Genomic DNA, 24,240 nt, shown 5'->3' with positions numbered 1-24,240 from the left:
AATACTCTCCATAATAAAGCATTTGTTTTTACGTCCATCAGTAGCCAAATGGAATTTGATATAAACATTTCCAATATACCAACTTTGGATAAATGCACAACTTAGAAAATAACTCAATAATGCATGCATCAAGATGCTACCAACAAATTCATTAACATCCAAGATTCATTACTGTATGTCAAAGGTCATCCAGGGTTAACATTATTTTCATTACGATGAACTGTAAAATTCCAGTGAGAACTGTTTGCCTGAATCAAACTAGTTAATCTCTAAAATCGGAACCTAGCACTCTCACCACCCACCCAGACCTCCCAACACTCACACACATGCACACACACTTAAAAACTGCCCATTAAGGCATTATAATGGAAAAAGAAAATAGAAACTGAATGAGCATTTGTAAACGTGGGATATCATTTAGACAAATGTATAGAGTAGGCAGAAAATCCTAAAAGTGTACATAAATAAAAGCCAATAAATGATAAGCTACAGAAAGCCACATCTAAACATTTTAAGATAATCTCACTACAGTAAACAGATTTGACAAACTGAAACACTAGAGCCATGACTACAGGCCTTGCTCCATTCTAACACAAACAAAATCTCTAACCATTTTAAGAACAGATGAGAATCCACATGCAACAAAGGAGATATAAATTACTTTTAATTAAAAAAATGAAAAATATAAATCCTTGTTAAACACTTCATTTAAAAATATGCAGCTTTATTTTAAAATGTGGTAATGCTCAAAAGATGGCAGTTGACTTCACTTATATATGTAAAAATGTTCATAAAATATCAATACATTGGTTTGTAAGTTATGTACTGCCCTCCAGCTAAACTTTTTTCCACCAAATTCTCAAGTAACTGTTAAAATTTGAGTTCTATGTTCTAAGCCCACCATTATACTAATCATGGTTAAGTTCCAGAGCTAAAGGTGAACCATTCATGAAATAGTTTTTGATGTGATGGAAGTCTCACGAGCACACAGATGTAAAAACAGCTAAGTGATAAACCAGCAGTGGCTTTTTTTCTGTGTTCCAGGTGTTAAACTAATTCACTCTAAATTGAGCAACTGTTTGGGAATTATAAAAAATGAAAAGCTCATCCTTCTTTTCCAACCTATAAGAGAAATAGAAAGGTGATGATGAAATTCACTACTAATACAGTGTTTCACACATTCTGTTTAACACCTAATTCCAAAATACAAATGTTTGAAATGGCTTTTGAAGAGAAATATCTACAATGTTAAGCCTGTCTATGCTAAATAAATGTAACTGTTTTATTTACTTAGACATGTATTATTCTGATGCTAACAATATTTAAACGTCCATGACTGACCCACTGAATTGGAAAGGGCTCTCAATAACTGCACATAATCCGCATCTGTAGCGTTAGAAAGAATCCAGTCACTGTCTATTTTCTGATGTACTTTAACATTCTACAAATCCGTGATGGAAATACTAAGCTTAAAGGCCTTGAGAGTATGCACAGTACAAATTTCATTTTTTGAAGAAAATATATACATGAATATACAGAAAAAAATGATTGTATAGTCACTAAAGCATTAATAATAGCTGTTTCCAGGTGGTGAGATTATGACTGAAGATTTTGTTGTTACAGGAAACTATTCTCAAAAAAGCTAACTTAAGAACCAAAGGGTATTACCACCAATGAAACTATTGTCCTTTACTGACTTCACATTACAAACTTTTAAAGCTACCAACACATGTGAATTTGTCAGAATGGCTACATACAGTCTGATACATTGTGTTGGCCAAAAAGTTCGTTTGGGTTTTTGGGTAAGATGTTAAAAACCCGAACGAACTTTTGGGCCAACCCAATACTTGAAGAAGGAAGATCTCTTAAAAAATGGAAAAATACCAAGATCATGGTCATAAAGGAATAGATTTGCTCTAAAATTAAAAACAACTGATAATCATTAGGCTTCCTATAGATACATAATTCTATAGGAAAATCGGTCTCGAACATCTCATCTTTAAAAGTTTTAAAATGTTTTCCTCTATTATCTTTTTTGCTAGTTTTTTAGGTACTTATACCAGTTTAGACTGAATATTTATATTATTATTTCTATTCACAAACATTTCTCTCTGCACTAGTAACAGCACTGCTAATCAAAACTTACACTTAAGCCATTTCAGACTAAGTTTTAGATCTGTGGCTAATTATCTGGCAAGAATAAAAGAACACAAAAGTTTCACATTAGCAGCAAATTGACTAGATTTAAGGGTCTTGATTTTTTGTAAGCCTTTGGAAGCCTGCATGTTAAACACTGGTGATTTTTATATTCTCAATGGAAATGGTGATGGCATTCACTTAACCAAGCTAGCTCAAATTAAGAGTAGTGAGAACATGCAAATAAAAACAAAATTGCCAGTAAATTCCTATTTTTCAGACATCACCAAGATCATCTTATAAGTCAGAATAATTTTAAACTCCAGTATAGTTTTCAACCATACTTACAATACCTAAAAAGAAAAAATGTGTGTACACACACATACTTTTCATACTTCTTTACATTATATATTCACATTTACTATAAAAAAAGTCACATGGAGAAAATGTAAACTTGAAATAACATTAAATTCTATTGTTACATAAATGATCTGCTTTATCTTCAAAACATTTGTACAAGCTACACTTTCACTTATTACCTTACTATGCTTTGTTGAAAGGATGTGCCTTACTTAGTCTTTAAGCTTTTAAGAATATTAGAAATAACAAGATTAAGTTCAAGTACACAAAGTCCTTTAGACTATTCTGGAATATCTATTTTTAAATGGCACAAGTCACAATGAGTAGATGAAGCTCCCCATATGTTGATGGCACACTACAGAATCATAAAGAATGGAAAAGCCACAAAATTGAAATCTGAGATATCAAATCCATTCTGGGGAATTATCTTCAGACATCTTAGTAAAAAATATATATATGCACAATTTTTCAAGACTCGTGAACTTTTTAGGATTAGCATATTATTTAATGTGCTTGAAACAGTATATTAAGTGTTGACTAAGACACTAAAAAAGCTAAATGCCTCTCTCAAACATGAGTAGACTGATACTCTACTCCCAAACTGACAAGAGCCCATGTTTTTATATAACTGTAGGCTTTGAAGGACAGCAGGGGAAAAAAAAAAAAACCTACAAAAAACTTATTAATCACATTTGGCTGCCCATCATTTAAAATGTCAATAAATCTAATCAATTATAAATATTAAATATTCTCATTTAATAAAACACCCACACAATGACAAGAATGAGACTTTAATCAGTTTTAAGTGGAGTTTATAACACTAAGAGATAAAGGGTTGTTAACAAACACAATAACAAATGGACATCTGATTGGTATGAGGCATTATCCTGTACACATCGTAATTTTTTGTGTATCCTCAGTGCATAGCATTTACACACAGAGCCACTGCTGCACAGCACAAGAGTATCTGAAGAGGCTGAATCAGAGTAAGGCTGTTTAACAGACTGAAATTTTTTAGTATATATATTCTATATGAAAACAGATTGAACTTTTGAACTGGCAGGGTAGAAGGCAACTCTGCCAAACACTGCAGTTAAAGCCCCCACTTTAGTGCACAGTTCCACCCCTTCCATCTGCATGCATAACACATTAACAGTATTTAAAGGTAAACGAGGCACTTTGTGGCAACCACAGCCATCGTTATGAACATATTGCACAAATTTTCTAGAACTAAACAGTAACTTGTACCCTACTTTTATTTTTTAAAGCTGAAACATTTGATGCTGCCGGTAAACTCCACTTAAGTTTATAACCTGTGCCACAGCAAAGAATGGTGATGCTATTTATTCAACTACCCTTTAATAATTATGGCAAAAAATGTTCAAGAGGAGCTACAGAGGACTTGGGATGGTACAGGGCCCAATTGTAAGCTTTCTTAAAAGTGATGCCTTCAAGTAACTTCAGACATGTAAGCGGCTGCACATCCAAAAAGTCTAAGAAAACATTCCAGAAACTCAAAGAGATTACCTACAGAATGCATTTCAGGCTAATCATGAATACTGTCATAAATAAAGTTTTAATTAGGACTCAAAAACCTTTCAGTCATAGCAATTCTTGTCAAATTCTATGGGCGTGGTAACTGAAATAAAGGAGAGTAGTATGTATAATATATATTTATATATATATAATATATATAATGCCATTTTTCCATTTCCAATGACTACACCATAAAATGTAAGCAAGGCTTCTCAAAAACACTGAAACATTCAAAATCAAAACCCTCATTCAGACCTTCACATTCCAAAGGAAAAATAATAACAGTGCAAAAGCCCATTATAATGTCATTATTTATGACCTGGCCCTCCATGTTACATATTGGAACCATACAAGTTACGCTTTAATATACTGTGCCCAAAACTGTAACAAATAACAGTATTAATAATCATCTTCAAAACATGAATAGTTGATTTTCATTTTAGTCAACAGTTTTCAGCTTTTATGAAAGACAAGGTGACATATAAATTTCAATGATGAGATCTTAGGAATAGGTGTCTCTAACTTTACCAATTTAACTTATGAGCAGTCAATCAATTCTCTATATATCAATGTTTAAATATAAATGTGTAAATCCTAACAGCTTTGTTAAAAATTTTAAAATTTTATTTGTTGAATGAAACTGATGAGGTATGGAAAACATATCAAGATTATTTACTGAGAATATTTTAGATGAAGTTCTGCCTAATCTATTTACCATCAAACTCTATAAATGCTGCTCTAGTAGGTCCTATGCAATCTGTATTTGTAAATTAACTAGGTCAGACCACAGCTAGTGAACAATTTCAGCACCAATAAGTTATTGAAAATGAGATTTTACACCATTAAGAAATAAATTGGCTGGATGGTCAAATGTTTCAAGGTCAAGGTATAATTTGAAAGATACCAAATTTCTGGGGGAAAAAATTCTTTTTAATCATATCTTCACATTAACTTTACAATAGTAGTTGTACTCTGCTTAAAATCGTATGCAGTCTGGGCATATCAAATATATGATATTTAAGAAGTGAAATTGAAGCCCTAGTCCTAACTCTAGCACTATGAAGAAATGATTCAACACTGCACATTTAAAAAAAATCTATTCTTTCAATAGCAAATTGATAAAAGCATTATGTGGGACAATTTCTACTGAAAAAGTAAATGACATTATTTGTGCAGTGTTGAAAATTTACTGCAACTCTAATTTCCTTTTTAACACAAATAACGTCCTTTTAAATATAAACATTATATGTATTCAGTATTCAAGTAAAATTCCCTAACAGTTAATGACATTTAAAAAATGTGCAAAACTGCAAAACTCATTGTAATGAATGTGTAAGGTCAAAAGGGTGCAACGGCTGACATCTATTGGATTGAATAAGTGCATCATAAATCTTTAAAGGAAAAAAAAACCGCTTACTGTAGAATCTCAAATTGAAATTTCCTGTGCAGCATTACAAAACATTTTATATTTAATGAGAAAAAAGAAGCTTTTAGGCAGCACATGAAGCATCCACAGCAGGTATACGATTGAAAACTAATAAAATAAATGTACGTTGTTGACTGATGTCGGCAATAATAGCATCTGACGTTTAGCACTGGCCTTGATTACACAGGAGATGGAGCAGGCATTACAACTGAGAAAACATATTTAATAAATCATTGTCAATTTTTATAATGTTTCAAGCCCATTCTTTGTCGATAGCCTCCACATTTATATGGTTAAGTCATTGTTGCTGTGTTTCTTATCTATGACCACATTATTTTTATATCCCTTCATTTGTGGATTCTTAAGATGTTGTGGAAGGTTCATTCCTGTACCCCAATACAGATTCACTCCCTCTAGCTGCCTTTTCTAGCACCAATATGCTTAAAAAAAATAAAATGCACAAATAACAAGCAGTGACAGCGGCCAATTCCTCAAATGTCCAGATTAACAACTGTAGCATGCTAAAGAAAGGTGCGTGTAAATAGCTGGAGATGGTATATGGTCCAGAGTCCAGCATAAAACATATTCCTTTCTAAGCATTCCTTCCATTCCCCTAACCCGAATACATGCATTAGAATGTAGCAAAACCCTTCAGAAACTCCTCTTAGCCAACTGCAAACTTATCTGTTGCCACAAGTGCAAAGGGGTAGGATGTGAACCTGTATATCACAAAGTTCTTTAGACACTTCAGTTGGTGACAGAACACAAAATGAGAAATTCCTACGTATACACATCAGTCTGTCTCCACTTTTTATAAAACTGGAATAAAATGGGAAAGTGCCATCTTTATTTATCCTAATTGAATTTTAAATGTCCTTTTGACACAAAAAGGTATATACATGACACAGCTACACAACCTTTTTTCAACTGGACAACAAGTGTCAAAACCCTGTGGATGTATAGGGTAAAACAAGATTGGTCAGGAAAAGAGAATTGTTCCTATAACTGGTAATCTGACACAATGTCCTATTGCCATTAAAAAAAAAGGTCCATTTTCAGTTTATTCAAGTTTGTTTTCATGGTGTTTTATCCCTCTTGATAAAAAAAAAAAAAAAATCAGACTTTTGTAATTTGTGTATGCTGATCTTCATCAAAAGGTTCATTCTCTGGATCAGAGTCAGTGGTGTCAGAATATCTATAATGATCAGGTTCATTGTCACTAACATCTGGTGTTACAGAAGTTGAACTGCTAGCCTCTGGATTTGATGGCTCCTCTACTGTTTTTGTGAAGTACAGCTTCACCTAGAGAAAGAAGAGAAAGTGTAAATGGAAAAATCCATAAATCTGACTAATCTTAAATTATTTAAAGATACATATTTTTGACAGATTCATTTTTAAGTACTATGACACATATGATCTTTAAAGGGCCTTTTAAATGACCCTCTTCTTAAGATTTCCTACATTTTCTTTCTTGGTATATATTGAAAAGAAACTGGGATGTTAATATACTATATTTTTTAATAGGCATGTTACAAGCATTAACTAAATAATTCTGCAAAAGAAATGTATTGAGTTCAACAGTCCACATAATCTATTTTCAATCACAAAATTCAACTCACAAAGAGTTGAGTTCCAAAAGAATGTTTCACCTAACTACTTATCTGAAATTCAATGTATTTTCTGATACAAACAATACTAAAAACTACAAATACTACACTATGTAAAATACTGATTAACAATGATGTTTAGGATTCCATTCGCCCTAAAAACTTCACTGAAAGGGAGTAATAAGAAAGTTAATATCCTACAGTGCTCTTAACAGTGAACCAACAGCCTTATAGGCAGAGCTGAAATAACTGTCAAAACAACTCTAAATGGTAGGTATCTATTTTAAAAGAGAGAAAGCTATAGCTCAGAAAGGTTAGGGAACTTGTTAAAGGCCACATATCTAGTAGGTAGTGGATGTGGGATTTAAATCAGATCTGACTTCAAATCCTTTGATCATTCTATTACATCTACAGCCCCTCCCCCATGATCCAAGAATCATTATCAATTTTTCTCCTTCTCTTACATCCAATATCCAATCCATCAGTAAATCCTTTTAGTTCTACCTTCAACTAGCCTCTCAGCTTTCATTCTTACCCCTCTCGAGTCTATATTTTAAAGGAGGGGACAGAGTAAACTTTTAAAGACAAAATTCAGATTACATCTTTCCCGTGCAGAAAACACTCAACGTCTTCACACTTGGACTGATGTGCATTAGTCAAAACAATTTCTTATCTATTGCTCCTCAAATAAACCAAGCTCACTCCTGTCTCAGGGCTTCTGCACCAGCTCTTCCCTCTTTTCCCAGGTATTTGTATAGCTCACTCATGTGTTTACTGATAACAAATAGTTTTTATTTGTAATTACAAATATAAAACCTCTTGCAATATTAAAACAGAAAATAATAAAGTTAGAGGAAGTCACATCTTAAAAGCTAATAACTGAGTAAAATATAGACAGAGAAAAGAAAGTAAATGGAAACCTACGAATTCTAGAAGACACTACTAAACACTTTACTAAACACTTTAAATATAAGATCTAAAGGCACTTATTATTAGATCCATTTTTCACTTAAAACAGGTAGCCCCCCCCCTTTATTTTTATTATTACTAGCAATATTCTTATAAGCTATGATTAGGTTTGCTACATGCTATAAAAATGGAATAAAGAGATAATTTAAAAAGAGAAAGGAGGAGGGTATGGTGAAAGGAAGAGAGAAAAATGAAGTAGAATAAGAAATAGGAAAGGGGAAGAAAAAAGTGGCAAACCACCATTTGGGAATGTTTACAAGTCAGCTTTTTAACCTGGAGAATTCTCATCTAGAAATATAAATAGAAATATACACATACATATCACATTTAGATAAAAGTAAAATGAACCAAATAATTCCATAATAAGAGGAAGTAGACAGAGTTTTAAAAAGAGAAGGAGAAGGGAGGATGATCAGAGGCCTTACAGAGCACATGGGATTGAAGCTAAGGTTAGAATGTGAGGGACAGCTACGTGAAGGGCAGGGAAAGGCCAAGGGTGGAGAGGTTCGGGGAGAAGGAAAAGAATTGTAAAGACCTGAGGCAGAAGAGTATAGCATTTTGAAGAACTGAAAAGAGACCAGGTCTGAGAGTGAATCGCAGGGAGAGAATGTGGCTAGAGTAGATGCAGAAGGTAGTCCTGTGCTAAATTATGCAGGTTCCTGCAGGTCACATCAAAAAAGCACAAGGTCTTTAAAAAGTATAAACAGGAGTGACACAATCAAGTCATTTTTAAGATCACTCTAAGGAGTTGAGAATAAACTGGAGGGGGACAAGAGTAAAAGCAGTGAAAACATTCCATATGAATCATTCCCAAAGGGCTGAGTTCCTTTCCACTTCTTTTTTCACCTATTCCTACTTCATATCCAACTTACTTAAATCCCCTCCCAGATTTCACCAAGTAACAAAGAATAGGGTAAGGAAACTGTAGCCTTTTGACTCTCTGTGCATTGGATTTCATTAGAAACTTTCACCTTACTGCTAAATAAACAATGCTTATGAATATACGTAATTTAAAAATAAGTCAAGCAAGTCTTTCACCAGCTACACACCTGGAATAAAACAAACACACACACAGAACCACTCACCAACTCCTCAAAATGTTTTTAACTGACCTTAAAATTTGGAGAAAAGTATCGGTTGGCCTTGTCTTTATTTGCTTTGTCGAGATCATTTTTTGTTAAAGTGAGTACTAGATATTCCTTGTCATTATCTGCACGCTCTATACTGCAAATACTATCAATTTCTTGATCACATAGACTTCCATTTTCTACTTTTTCTGAGGTTTCCTCTGGTCCTGGTATGAAGAATGTATTTACCCAAAAGTGAAACATTTTGTCCTAAAAAAAAAAAAAAAAGAAAACAGACATAAAATTTTTTTTAAAAAGACAATGTTACTTATATTCAACATTTGCCCTAAGAAGTGAACAAATTATGCCATGTGTCATTAATATTCTGAATAAAGGTAAACACAAAGACTAATACTGGGCAATCTGTGAGTTATCTGTTGCATCTAATTCACATAGGATTTTTTCTTTAATTCAAATCTAGACCAAAAATGTAATTCCACAAGCTCTAAAATAAACTTAAGTTAATACTTTAAGTAAAATATCTCCTTTTCTAGTCTAACACTAGCTTTTAAAAGTGTTGAGTTTATATGTATATATTAAAAAACCCAGAAATGGATTTAATTTTGTTTCAACAAGCTATTACAAAATTTACTTTACCAAAAGTTCTTAAAATGTCACTACAACTTCCCAAGGAAGCAAGGCAGATACATTTTTACTTCTACAGCAATACAAACATTAAGTGGCTCCAGTTTCTTGCATGACAATGTATGTTTGAAATTTTTCATAATACAATATGGGGGGGGGGTAAGAACGTCAACTTTTTGTTGTTATAAAATGCCTATTTTTAAAAAATCACTTATTAACTAATAATGAGGTCTTGTAAATCAAAAAACCACATCAGAAGTTCATTACTTCAAACCTTTCTTGACCAACATAGAAAATGTTCTCTCTCTTTATTAGTGGAACTGGCCTGTATGCATTATTTGACAATTAATGATGTACAACCCCATGACACCTTATCTGGTACCTTAAACTGCCATTTAAATCTTTTATTTTAATTTACCTTCAAGTTTATTTTCCCAGGAAGACGGTAAGACCCTTAAGTAACTTATGTCTTAAATGTCTTTGTATCTTTTAACAGTACCTAGCATAGCAATTTTATATGTGGTAGTCTTTGAAAATATTGTTAATTTCAATCATTTTAGCAAAGTTACTGAGTTGGTAATAACTAGACACATATTTTACTTAGAGTCAGAAGAAAATAAGCTAGTAGAATTTAAATTTCAAAAAATGTAGATTCTGCTAATGTACTGATTATAGTAAAACTGTTCTTGTTTAAATCAGAACAAACATTTATAACAGGCAAGGAAAATCACATAAAATGGAAATAAATGTAAAGTAATTCAAGATACACAAATTATTATAAATATTTAACTTAATCCTCAATTTTACATGTGTTAATATAATGTATAGGTGATAAGAACTAGAAGAATAAGAATTAGTACACTCCTAAACATACAGGGAAACAGTGATACAGGTGCCTATTTTTAAAAGCAAAACATAAAATCTTATGTGTACCAGTCTTACAGTGAATAGAAGGAAAAAATTACTTACCTTAATTTTAAAACATTTGTTAATACTTCTTGGATTATTGAAAAATATATTTTCAAAGTTACTGAGATATACTTAACTTTTATTTATACAGAACATGTAGGAAATGGGTTTCTGGTGAAAAAAATCAGTTTTACATTTTGTGATTTTCCAGCTACCTAGATTCTGGATAAAGGAAATTATACTTCTTTTGACAAGTCAAAATAGAGGTTAAAATTTTTGTAGTAAATGAAGCTTCCTCTTATTTTTTCTCAAAAAAAAAAAAAAAAAGCTAAAATTCAGGAAAATGAAATCAATCCTATTACAGAGACTGTCTAAAGATTAGCAATACACTATCTGGTATGTTTAAGGAGGCAGTAACAATATACACAGCTAATGTTTTTGTTCATTACTACCTAAAAATTTTGCACCTTAGGTTCACCTTAAATGTTCACACTTAATATTTTAAACCAAGACAGTTTGTTTTAAAATGAGCCCCTGCATTCTCTAAATATAGCTCAGTGAGATGCAAACCTCACTAACTTTCTAAACCTGCATATTTAAATAATACCACACTTTTTCATTCTTTATTACTTCCTCTTCATATTTATTTCTCTCCTAACTAAAAATCAGAATACTCAGTAAATTTGAGGAAGCTAAATATAAAATGACCCAGTCTCAAGAAACATTAACCAAAATGGGGGAAAAGTGGTTTGTGTCATTACACAAGACCACAAAACAGATTTTATTTATACATACAGACCAAATTTTTTTTTTCAAACTCATGGTCCCATGTTAACTTCTCAGTAATTAATCATCCCTTCTGAAAGGACTGTAACTGATTGAATGGGATATGTATGCAATCTTTAATCCTTTTATAAAATTTATATGCATAACCTAAGTTAAAGAAAATTCATCTCAAATTATAATGTCACATGGCTGTTTCCTTCTAATAGGACTATTTACCATTAATAATGGCTCACCGATGCCATAATAAGCAAAGCATGTGCAGATCTAATAGAAAATCATTCATGATTCATTAGGTGTCAGTCATAAAATACATCTTTTAGTTTCTCCTTACAGAATGACTTCTGCCTAACTAAATGCTTTAAGCAAAAGATCTGAGGTTACTATTCAAGGTATGGCTATTCTGGATATTTTTCCCAATAAAAGTAAAGTGCAAACCTTTTTTAGCATCTTGTTCTGTTTGTGGAAGAACTCTACTTTGATGTCACCACACACAGGCAACGGCTGAGGGAACTCAAAGTACATGAACTTGTCTTCCCGTCGTGTGGGTCCTGAATTGGAGGAATATATCTTCACCTTTAGCTGGCAGACCACAAACTGAGGATCTGCGTGGTCAAATACATAACTAGTATCACTTCACAGGAAATACCTTTAACTGTCAAACTGTCAAAAGCTATTTTGATGATTAATATTAGCAATATACACAAAGTAGTAATTCTGCATCTTTAACCCCTGATCTAAAACAAATCAGTGGAGAGAAAATAGTAAATAGATAGCTAAATAAATAAATAAATAAATAAAACAAGTCAGCGGAAATAAACTAGGGCAAAATAAAATCAATACAAGGTTTTCCCTAATTTGAGCCTTCAACATAAGGTTCTATAACTGGTATTAAAGTCAATTCTATTTCATAATTAGTAAGTACCAAGACTGGACTTCTAGCACTGTACAGTAATATCAAAATTTCAACATTACAATGTTAAAATCTAATATAAATTATTTTAAGAATTAAAATGAACTGCATAAAAAGTAACTTTTAAAACAAGTATTTGCTGCAGCATTTTAAAGTCTCTACCACGGAATAAAACCCACAAAATACCAATCATTACACATTCACAAGAAGAGAATATAATCTATAACAAAGTTATAATATATTCCATAAGCACAAGTTTCAATATTTATAAAAATATTAACCATAATTAATTTTACTTATAACTCATATTTTATTTTGAAAGGTATATAAAGCCACCACCACAAGAAACAGGGGGAAAGAGATGTGAAATGTCTGCAAAGAAATGCAACAGACATCAAGTACAAATTACAGCACAACCCCCCCTTTCTCCAAAACACACTCCATTTTCATTAACAAGTATTTTGGCTTTGACCCACGTGTGTTTTAAAATAACTGGTAAAATATGACCTCTCAAGATGTATCATGCTTACATTAGCAACGCAACTAAAAGGTAGGTAAGTGTGAACAGGCAAGGATTATGGTTTTTTATTTTTAAAAACTACTCATAAATACATTTATACCTAATCACATTAATGACAGAATTTAAAGTCATGAACATTAAGATCCTAGGACTTTAAAAACTTTAGTTACCTAAATAATTTGACAAAGTATAATTCATTTGTAGTACACCAAGTTCAAAAACAAGAGTTCATTAGGAAAAAAAGTAATTAACCTGAGGAGGTAAGAAGTGGGTCTTGAAGTTTCAAAACATACCAAGATAATCAAGAAATAAAAACATAAGCTTGCATAAAGTACATGAGAAATACATATATATAGACATAAAGTTCTCAGCACCAAAAGGCATCATCCTTAAAGACAAAAAAAAGAAGTATCACATTCTTTATCAATGTGACCAACAACTGAGGACAAGGCAAAAAGCTTGTTCAGGCTAAATAAATTTTCCAGTGTAATATACACCTACTGGCTCATCTATATAATACCTAAAGCAGTATCATCAATCACATAATAAATAGTAGGCTTCATAAAAGCATGAGGGATTATTCCAATATGGATTTGTGAGACATTTATCATGAGAAAAAGGAACTCTAAAAAAGGGAAACATTACACTAACAACCTGTCAATTTTCACTTCCTTGACTAAAGATTCAAAGTACAAGGAACTATTTTACAAGACTTTATTTGATACTGAAAATTTCACTGGGAAGCCTAGCTTGAAGAAGCAAACAAACAAGGTATGATTTCAAAGCTGTGATAAAAATCAACCAGGAGGGAAATGCCTTGTAATCTTATTAATTCAAACTCCACTAACTCAGAATCTGATAATCCTGATCTTAGGACTTTAAAAAGCAAATTAACTGTGTAAGCCAGATTTCAATTAAACTACATCTAAAATGTGTACCTTCAAGAACTTTAGAATTATATATACAATTGATAATCTAATTAGAAATTAGTTTTTTGAGGAAATATCTAAGCAACACTAAGCTAAAACATTTTAATAAAAATAAGTAGAAAATATTTCTTCAAATCACTAAAGAAAATAATTTTCTTTACAATATGAATTTCACATTTTAGATAGATAAGACCAAACTTAACAGTTGTCCAACATTAGTATGGTTCTTTTGACTTCTAAGACACAACTCTGAGATATATATCTTTGATATGATCGACTGTGTTCTAAAAAAAAGAAATGAAGACGCTGATACGTAGCAGACAAAAATTACAATTAAATTTTCTTGGATATATGCATATTGATACAGTATGAGAGAAAAATCACACTGATCATCTTTCATTAACTTTTTCAACCCTTTTAGATACACAGAAGATAGTAACTTTTCCTTTATTTAGAAATATTACGACAATACTCAAATAAGAAAAAGGCTGTTAACCCCTGACAACTTTGCAGAAGATACTTTATTTTCACATGGTTTGTTTTCTTCACTTATTCCTCTTCCTCCTCCTGAACCCAAACTGTTACAAATCCTATTTGTCTCAGCCCTCACCCTGTTTTCCTCTGAACCTTCCCATCTTCTAGCCCCACGCCAAATTTACATGAAAGGCTTAACTACTATGTCTCTTTCCTAATGCTTCTCAAAATATCAGGTATATCTCTCACCTAAGTTCAAATCCATACTTTCAAGTACCCACTAAATATCTTCATGTAAATAGCTCACCTTTACCTGGTTTACAACATGTTTAAAACCAAAATATCAACATTCATGTCTCCAAGTCTGAGTTAGATTGTCTTTTCTGTCTTCCCTTTTCTGTGAATTATTCACCTGACCAGAATAAAAACTTCGACAAAATATTTAGATATAAATGGCAAAAGAAAAACTAATCACATCTCATTTGATTGCCCAAGCAAAGCACATCTGGCTTAAAGCAAGTCACATAACTGCTTTCCTTTCCACCATTTTTCTCCCTCTTGCAATCACTACCTTCTACAAAACTGTACCTAAATACAGCTTATTAAGCCTCTAGTATGACCACTGACACCATAGTATTTATCAGATCAAGTCCGATATGCCCATTTGGAGTCCTCCAACAGTCAGCCACACACTCCGTTCCTATTCTATTCTCCATCTCTATATTTCTTGTCTAGCTCATTTCCTTCTGCTGTGCTTCAATTCAAGCTATTCCCTATTGCCTGTAATACTTTCTTTGGTTTTAAGGCTAACCTAAAGTGTATGCTTTCTCAAATGTTCAATAAAGAGCTGGACTTCCTTCATGAAACTATTTGACAATCCCTGCAAACTTGATTTTTCTAAATATACCATTTATGATTTATACATACAACCTCCCATTAGTTATATATTACTTATACTACAGCTTTACTACATAGTATTATATCATAGTGCATAAACAGAGAACTAGCAAATTGGTAAAGATTAAAAAGATTTCAGTAGTAAGTTGAGAAGTTTAAATGTAATACACTGAGAGATCCAACACACACACACACACACACACACACACACACACACCATTTAAATGTAGAGCAGAACTGACAGATGTTTGCTAGAGAGACCAATGTGAAAAAAAAAATTATAGTAGATAAGATTATTGAACTGAATGTTCTCTCTCCCTTATTATTTCTCTAATATTTTATACCTTACCATTTGGCTCTTACAGTGATATCTCATACTATAGGAAGAGCGTGAGCTTTTTTATTTTCTTCCTTTTCCCTTCTCCACTATAAATCTAAAGTTCCTGTGCCAATCATCTCTGACAGCCTAGTACCTTGCACTCAGGAGTTTTAAAAATTGTACTGAGATGACAAAAGCATCAATGAGGTCTCTTAGAAGCCTTTCATATGCTGTGTTAATAGATCTGTGGTCTTTGATAAAGTTATTTGCCCTAAGAATACAGAAAAGATCTAATGAAGGTGATCACACCTATCTGACAAAGATAAACAACATCAAGAAATTAATTCCCTAGGTATAAATTAAGGCCAGAAAAATTTTAAATTACATAAATACTGTCAAGAAGCAAACTTTAAGCTAAAAACTGAAACCATCAACAAATTGCAGAATATCACTGAAATATTATTAGAGGTATTAGAAAAAATAATACAGTGGTATCTTATCTAGAAACTACAAAATTGTATTCTGAATAAATAAAACACAGTTTTTAAACATGAAAACATGACTGATCACTTCCAAGGTAGACACTAATATAAAAAACTCTGTAACAGAAAAAAGCAGCAACAGTCTGGTCTTTTACAGGGCTGAACAATACTTCCTTCCATGTGTTCTCCCTTGACTACCTGCTTTGGGTCAAAGTTTTAAGGTTCCTATCAGTTTAGCTAAGAACTCTGGCGAAGAATAGCAGAGAAGCAGAACAGGACCAGGGTGACTGAGGTAGGCTTATAGAGGTTAGGGTAAGAGAGAAATAAATTAGAGGCAGACATCAATGACATGATCCTTATTTAGTACTTTTCTAGGAAGTTTCAGATTTCAAAATATCTTCATATTATTGATGAGCAAAGACAAAGAGAGGTAGATGATGTGCCCTCGGTTACATAGCACATTAAGGACAAATCTAGCACTGGTACTCAGATCTAAATCCAGGTTTTCTCTAATACTCCACACACACTGAATCTACCCTATTCATTCAATATACTTCAGCTTGTTGCCATCTCTTATCATCGTTTTCTTTTTCTTTTTATTGTCCCTATCACCATCACTATTAATATCTAGTCTTACTAAGATATCAAGGAATTGGCCCTTGACCTAACACCAGTAAAGGGATGAATCCCAATGCTACTCTCATGCTGACGGGACAGGTTATTTTAGTCATCTAGTCAGAATATAGGCTGCATTTGGTAGTTGCGGCACAGAATATTTCTTTCATAAGTATAATTTGGCTTCAAAGACATTAAAACCCAATGGCCTTAGCTTCCATAGCCCAATGTGCTGAACAACTGAGCTAATTAATTAGTTTGGATACTTAAGAAATACACAAACCTGAACAAATTTTAAGTGTGGTAAATTTCTTTTTAGACTTTTATATAAACTTCTAGCTATGTTAAGAAAAGTGTTCCAGTACATCAAAGGATGAGAATTTAGAGCACTTACTGCAAGTTCCGCCACTGAACATTGGAATAGTTTCAAACATCATCTTGTGAAACAACAATGCCACTGGTCTATAATCCAGATGATTCTTTAACAGGTAGCTATAATAATATACATAGCGCCTCTGACTGGGAATAGTTACTCCCTGGTGGACAGAAAAAAAAAAGAAAAGCCAAATTCAAAAGAAAAGTTCCATTATAGTTATTTCACTAAATCGTTATGGTAACTGGGTTGTATCCATTGAAGAACATATATACATTAGAAATTTGACCTTAAATGATTTAATATTTAAATCCAGCTCAGTAATAGAGTAAATCAAAGCAACATCAATATAAAGGAAACATCAGAATAACTTTTCTCCCTTAAAATACAATTATCGTAACACCCCCATCTATTCAACGGTCACAACAATCTCTGACCCATGTACCCAATAAGCAAAGGCCACTGCATATCCAAAATAACTGTCAAAGGCCTCTGCACTACAGCTGTGCTCTTTACACGTAGGGTTCCCCACAAGCATGTATAGATTCTTATTAAACACAGAATTCCTCAAAAACTTGGATACCTATTTTCCAGGCAAAAGCATATCAAAATCAGCAAGTCAGATAAAGGCATATTGCCTTTAGGAGGCAGAAATAGCAGCAGCAAAAAGCGATGCTGGCTTTAGAACCCAACAAAAACTAGAGTATGCAGTTGACATAAATGTATGCAACAGTTTGATAACGAAGGTACTTAGCGATGTCCCTGAGCTACACACACCTCTTTGCATGTAACCAGGGAAATATATAATGTTTTAGAAAAGTTAAGTATTACAGTGCTAAAAATACATACAATTCATGTGGTGTTTAAATGGGGACCCTGACTTATCTCAAAAAAAAAAATCTACTGTGTGCAGCAATGCATTCACTAATGATGCTGAATAAGTGAGGTATTAGGGAACTTATCTAAGGTTTCTTTTCCTATTACATGATATGACTTCAGAATAATTTAAGCATTTAACTTAGAATTTGCAATATTTCTCTTTTAGATGTTATATTGGCACCTAAATATCCCAATGTGTTAAAAACTCTGGACATAAAAACTTTTCTTTCCCCAATGAAAAGTGGAAAGTACATTTCCGTGAATTTAAAGAAAAGTATGTTGAATGGCAGGTATGTAGGTATTTGTTTCAGTATTCTTGCTTCTTTTTTAAAGGTCAGCATGATTTTATTACAATTTTTAAAATACATAAAATGCCAAAAAATGGATAAAAGCCATTTCAAATCAGGACTAATGATCTAAGATTTTGGCTATAGTACAAAAATCATATAATCAGAAGACTTGGATTTGAATGTTGACAGTCAAAACACAAACTTTGTTTCTGCAGGAAAATGAAGACAATACCATCTTCACAGGATTCTCATGAGGATTAAACACTAAACACAATTCGACAAAAGCATGCTAAAACAACAAAATGTTACAAAAATCTGAATCAGCAGTTTTAGAAATTCTACCTATATTTAAGTTATTATTTTGGAATTGCTGGATTTTTAGTTCTACATATTTTCTTAAAGAAATGGCAATAAAACAGTGTTGCTTTGAATAGCTGCTACAAACACTAATGCTAAAAATTATCATTAAAGTTTAAAAAGTGTTTAAACTTAAAATTATTTTTTATAATTATTTAATGCCACTTCAGCAAAAAAAATTATCATTCATATTTATCAAGATAAAATACAGAACTGCAAAGCAGGTTGGGGGAAACAGCAGACAGAAGATGGGTGGGTGGGAGGGAATCTGTTTTGAACCATGTGTATTTATAATCTAGTCTAAAAATTAAAATTAAATAAGATTTTAAAAATTAAATCAATGGAAGTCTACAAGACGACCAAGCTGTCAAGTTATTTATTGGGGTTTAGTGGAATGATAGATGATATTTTTTCTCTTTATCTCCATTCTTGGTGTAAGTTTGCATGAAATAATTAAAAGGTTTTCAAAGCTTTAATTTTACTCAAGTAGCAAGTGATTGGTAGCATATCTATAATGCAGGTGTTTATACACCCAGTTAATCCTTAACAGAAAGGCAAATGTGTAGAGAAACAGTGTTATGAATCTGTTAGTTCTCACCAGCGGATGAATAATTAATGTGTAAATACAAGATGAATCAAAATTATTGACACAATTCAAAGAAAAATGGTGAAAAACATAATTGTAAATTTATTATTTTACTATCAAATTATGCATAATTAGTCTTCTGTACCTTAACTTTGCAATCCTTACCTACCTGTTAGCTTACCAGCACCTCAAATTCAATGTGTCCAAATTAACAGAAATTAAAAAGTTGGGGAGAAATCAAAAGCTTTACAGACAAGTGAAAGCTGAAAGAATTCAGCACCACCAAGCCAGTTTTACAGTTTTATATTAGATCTTGATATCTGGTAATGAATAAACTCTGGTTTTGTTTTCCTTAAAAAAAAAAAAAAAAGTTTGGAAGGCCCTAATGTGTATGGACCATAGCCCTTAATGTGTCGTCCTCACTCTGTTCTCATCTCTTACAGCCATCATGCACTCACTAAAATTTAATTAACAATACAATGTACTGTACAAATACACTGTAATCTAGGATTTGAAATAAAATGAGTAAAACTTCCACACTAAGTTGACAATGTGATTTGTAACACTTCAAATATCATATTTCCTGAATGCATACACTGAAAACAATGATTCATGTGCATGTTTTACGTACAGCATCTTGAATATTAAGATTAAATTTAAATATATATATATCTTTTTAAAAATCTAAGAAATGAACTTTTTACTGATCTTCAAAAATTCTACATATCTGAAAAGAGGGCTGACCTTTAAAGCTCTTGAAGATTAAAAATTACTACATTTTCAAATTTTCCATTTTTTCATTTAAATTATGACTAATAAAAATCAATTCTATTCTTGAATCAAGAATTTTTAAGCTAAACTGGTCTATAACTATATCCCAAAAATATAATTCTACTCTCTACCACTAATTATTCTCCTTCTCCTACTCTAACTGTGAAGAAAAATACTTATATTCTTAACTTTTTTTTTTTTTCTAGTTAAACAATGATTTTATTGCTTGAGTACAACAGACAAATTTATGCAACCAGGGCAGAGGCTGTGGATGACTCGTATTTCCAATTGGGGAGGAGGACTCATTTGGTCTTGTAATATCGAGCCAACCGGTGAACACGGCTCTCAATCAGAATCAGACGGAATTTAGCATCTTTATCCTTTCTGTTTCCCTCGAGATGCTTTCGAACTGAAACAGCTTTGTTAATTAAATGATAGAGATCCTCAGGAAGATCAGGAGCAAGTCCTTTGGACTTAAGAATTCTCAAGATTTTATTGCCTGTCACAAAACGTACTTGTGCAACGCCATGTGAGTCCCTCAGGATCACACCTATTTGCGAGGGAGTCAGGCCCTTCTTGGCCAGTTTGTAGACCTGCTCCTTCCCGTCGTCAGACGTCAGCTTCAGCCAGGTGGGGACGCTGCGACGGTAGGGCAGAGCCGACTGGGACAGGCCCTTCCCGGGAGCACGCATACGACCCATGATGGCGGCGGGGTGGTAGAGAAAAGGGCTTAACTTTTTTCCTCAAGTAAAACTTTCAAAACATTCTAATTTTAGCTAAACTTAGCATTCTTCAGATTGACTTAGCATCACATTCCTGGCCATCATCTCAAAAGGCAGCCATTGCTTCTTCAATTCCCTTATATTCACAGACCAGGAGGATATTTGGTGTTCCTCCCCCTATTCCTTCCAACCCACTTTTCCACTGTCTTTACTCAGTCTCACCTATTCCAAATCTGTATCATTCAATAACTCTTTCTTCTGTTACGCACTTATTAACACTTGACTATAATGATTTCAGCATTTTAAAACCTCTCTTTCTGTCCTGTCCCAAATATCATCCTCAAAGAACTAAGTTCCCATTTTACTGGGAACCCTGAGGTCACCCAATGTGAGCGCCCTCAAAATTATTTTCTCTCATCTTAAAATCTTTTTAGTCCTGATACTTTCTAACAGTGTCTCTTCATGTTCACATTGGTTCCATTTTTGCAAGTGTTCTATTAATTATCTGCTCTCTGGCATTTGCCTTTATTCTCTCCACCTGTCTCCTCCTAATGAAAAAGCTCAGGTAACGCTTATCCTTTATCCAAAACAAGCAAACAATTCTAAGACCAAAAACCCACACTCTCCCCAAAATCTTGTATCTCTTTCAAACTATCATCTTCTCTCTATATATAAACTCTTGAGGAGAAGCCTCTACTCCTTACCTCTTGGAAATCTGTTATTATGAGGCTGATTTCTTAATGGTCATTAGTTCTTAACGGTCATTAATGGTCATTTCCTACTGTTTTCTTATTATCATTGTGGCTCATTTTTTAGCTGTCATTTTCATAGGATACACTCTCTGAAGGTTTTCTCCTGGGACTTCCCTGGCGATCCAGTGGTTAAGACTCCCCGCTTCCAATGCAGGGGGCGAGGGTTTAATCCCTGGTCAGGGAACTAAGATCCCACATGTGGTGCAGTGTGGCCAAAAACAATAAAATAAAATAAAATATAAAATATAAAATAAAATAATAGAATAAAATAAACGAAAATAAAAATAAATAAAATATTTTTAAAAATAATAAAGGTTTTCTCCTATCCTTACCGGCTATCTCTTCTCTTCTTGTCCCTAAATGCAGGTATATCTCAAAAAATTGATCTCAGCTATTCCCTCTTTATGTCAATCCTATCTACTCCACTGGTTTAATTATGTCTTACACATTAACTCCAAAACCTGTGTCTCTCAATATGACTTTATTCCCAACTCCCAGTCCAGAATTTCCTACACTTGGACATTTCTAGCTGGAAATCTCAGAAGCACTTAAAACACAACATATCCTAGAACTGAGGCTTTCACATTCTTGCACAGACCAACCTGTTATTTCTGTCGTTATACTCAACTCACTGTCTTCTCCAGCATCTGAGCCGAAAATCTATTCTAATACCATCACCATCGTTGAGTGAAGGAAACAATCTGAGAGACAGCAGTGATATACACAGGGTTATAGTAAAGAGAAGTGAGGGAACCCCAGCACTATGGCAAAGGTCCAGGCAGCAGAGTCGAGGCAGAGATTGGTATATCAGTCAGCATATCAACTACCTGGCATATACACACACACACACACACACACACACACACACACACACACACAAACACATATGCACGTGTGTCTGTGAGCACAGACACACACACACACACTCCATGCAAAATGGAAGGCAAACCAGAGGTTAAGCTTGTTTAGAATACTCATATTTGATTCCTTCACGTCTATTCAGATGTCGAAATCCAGATTCTTTCTCTTTTTAAAAAAAATTTTTTATTTTATATTGGACTATAGTTGATTTACAATGTTGTGTTAGTTTCAGGTATATAGCAAAAAGATTCAGTCAAAACCCAGATTCTGACTTTGAAATGCTTCTCAAAATACCAGTTCTGGTTTTCTGTGGCCTTTCTATTCAGTCGCCTCCTGCAATTTTGCAATAGCCAACTGATTATCAGCCTTTCATTTATCTATTCTCCAATTCATTTTTTATGCTGCTTTTGGATTAATTTTACAAAAATATAAGATTAATCACATTACCAAATAATTCAAAATGTTAAATGGCTTCCCAGTGTCTACCCAAATAACAACAAATTTAACAAACACTATAATTCTTTAACAACATGAAAATATAGCCTAACCTCTTTTTCCACTCTTATCCCTCACAACTCCCTTCCATGTACTCTTAACTTTTCGCCAAACCATTTAATTTCCCCCATATTATACTTTCTGGTTTTAAAAATGTTATCTTTATCATATTGAGGTAGAAGGGCTATGCAAGCAGTCATATGGGGAGTTTTACATACTTTCTAACACCTGGACCAATTTAAATAACATAATTATTTGATGCTTCAAGGTCTGATAGCAGCCATCTGAAATGCAATTCACATCAGGTACTTCTTGAGGGCTCCTATACATTTTCACTCTTAGATGGTCTATTCAGATTTTGGATTTCATCTTGAAGCATTTATTGTCCATTTTCCATTGAAATTTTCAAATTAATTATCATATACCTGAATATAATTTTTAATGTCACTTCCACACTGTAGTTTTATCTCTTTTCTCAAACTTCCAACATCTGATTTTTTGTTTTCCCTCTCTTTTCTTTGTCCTTTGATTGGCTTTAAAAGAGATGTATTGATCTTATTGGCATTTTTATACAGTGTTTGGATTTATTAGTTCAAATGGCTTACTGTTTGCTAATTCATAAATTTATATTTTCATCTTTATTAATCCATCTATTTGTTATTATCTTAATAATATCTAATATAAATTTCTATTTCTTCATTGTCCAAAAGTTATTTAAGTAAGTGGCTTTAAATTTCCAAATGGCTGATTTAGTTTGATTAAACTTTTTAACAAAATCTCTCATTCTATTGAATTGTAACCAAGGGATGAGATTTATATATTTCTACTTGGAGGTGAGATTTTACGGTTGGCCTAATGAATTATTAATATTGATAACTGTTTTGTGAATGACAAAAAAAAAGAAATACATTTTATGGGCTTGTATTATATTATTCAAGCCAGCTATATATCTTCTTATTTTGTACCTTCCTGATCTTAAAGTACATTAAAAAAGATCCCTACTAGCATTGCTATCAATTTTTCTTAATTTCTTCCATTTTTTGCTTAATATATTGTGATGTTATGTTTAGCACTAAAAAGTCCATAACTGCTAAGTCTTCATTGTGGAGTGCACCCTGTGTTAAAATAAAATGACATTCTTGTTCCAGTTTTACACATTTTGCTCTGCATCAATACTCTCAAATCATCTTCTTTAAGATGAATTCACAATCTAGATTCCTCAGCTTAAAAATTAATTTTCTATCTCAGTAAACTTTTCACTGGCACTTCTAAACTCAGAAATAATGTAGATGTTTTACAATGATAGTGTTTGCTTGAAGCTTGGAAATCCATGTTTCAGAGTGATCACAATAAGATTATTACAGGAAAGTAATTCAACAAAGGAAGAAATGTGGCTCTTAGGAATGCCAGTTCCTACAATGACAACATATAACAGTAGTTATTGTATATTAAGCGGCATGCCAGACATTTTACATATATCCCTAAAACTACCACCACTTTACAAGATAGATCTCCTCTATTTTAAGGATAAGAAAACAGTCCTAGTGCACATAATCACCTTGTTCAA

The 24,240-nt window shown here is 32.9% G+C and overlaps 1 protein-coding gene and 1 pseudogene across 4 annotated transcripts in view; both read right to left on the bottom strand.

The window, feature by feature from the left end:
* Nucleotides 1-3,271: 3,271 nt before the first annotated feature.
* PTEN (phosphatase and tensin homolog) overlaps nt 3,272-24,240 on the bottom strand; it is an 87,683-nt gene continuing 66,714 nt past the window's right edge. For all 3 annotated transcript variants that reach the window (XM_082339535.1, XM_082339534.1, XM_082339536.1), the window contains 4 exons: nt 16,982-17,123; nt 11,877-12,043; nt 9,147-9,371; nt 3,272-6,760 (listed from right to left, as the gene is read on the bottom strand). In XM_082339535.1, the coding sequence (XP_082195661.1) occupies nt 6,575-6,760; nt 9,147-9,371; nt 11,877-12,043; nt 16,982-17,123 (720 nt within the window). In that variant the 3' untranslated portion in view covers nt 3,272-6,574. The remainder of the gene's footprint in view (nt 6,761-9,146; nt 9,372-11,876; nt 12,044-16,981; nt 17,124-24,240) is intronic.
* Nucleotides 20,033-20,590, bottom strand: LOC309604696 (small ribosomal subunit protein uS15 pseudogene; annotated as a pseudogene). Its single transcript has one exon. The product of its transcript is annotated as a small ribosomal subunit protein uS15 pseudogene (transcript).

Source organism: Balaenoptera borealis (assembly GCF_965194805.1).
Source record: "Balaenoptera borealis genome assembly, chromosome: 10".
Taxonomy (NCBI): Eukaryota; Metazoa; Chordata; class Mammalia; order Artiodactyla; family Balaenopteridae; genus Balaenoptera; species Balaenoptera borealis.
The sequence above is the reverse complement of the archived record's forward strand: the minus strand, read 5'-3'. Positions and strand labels throughout refer to the sequence as shown.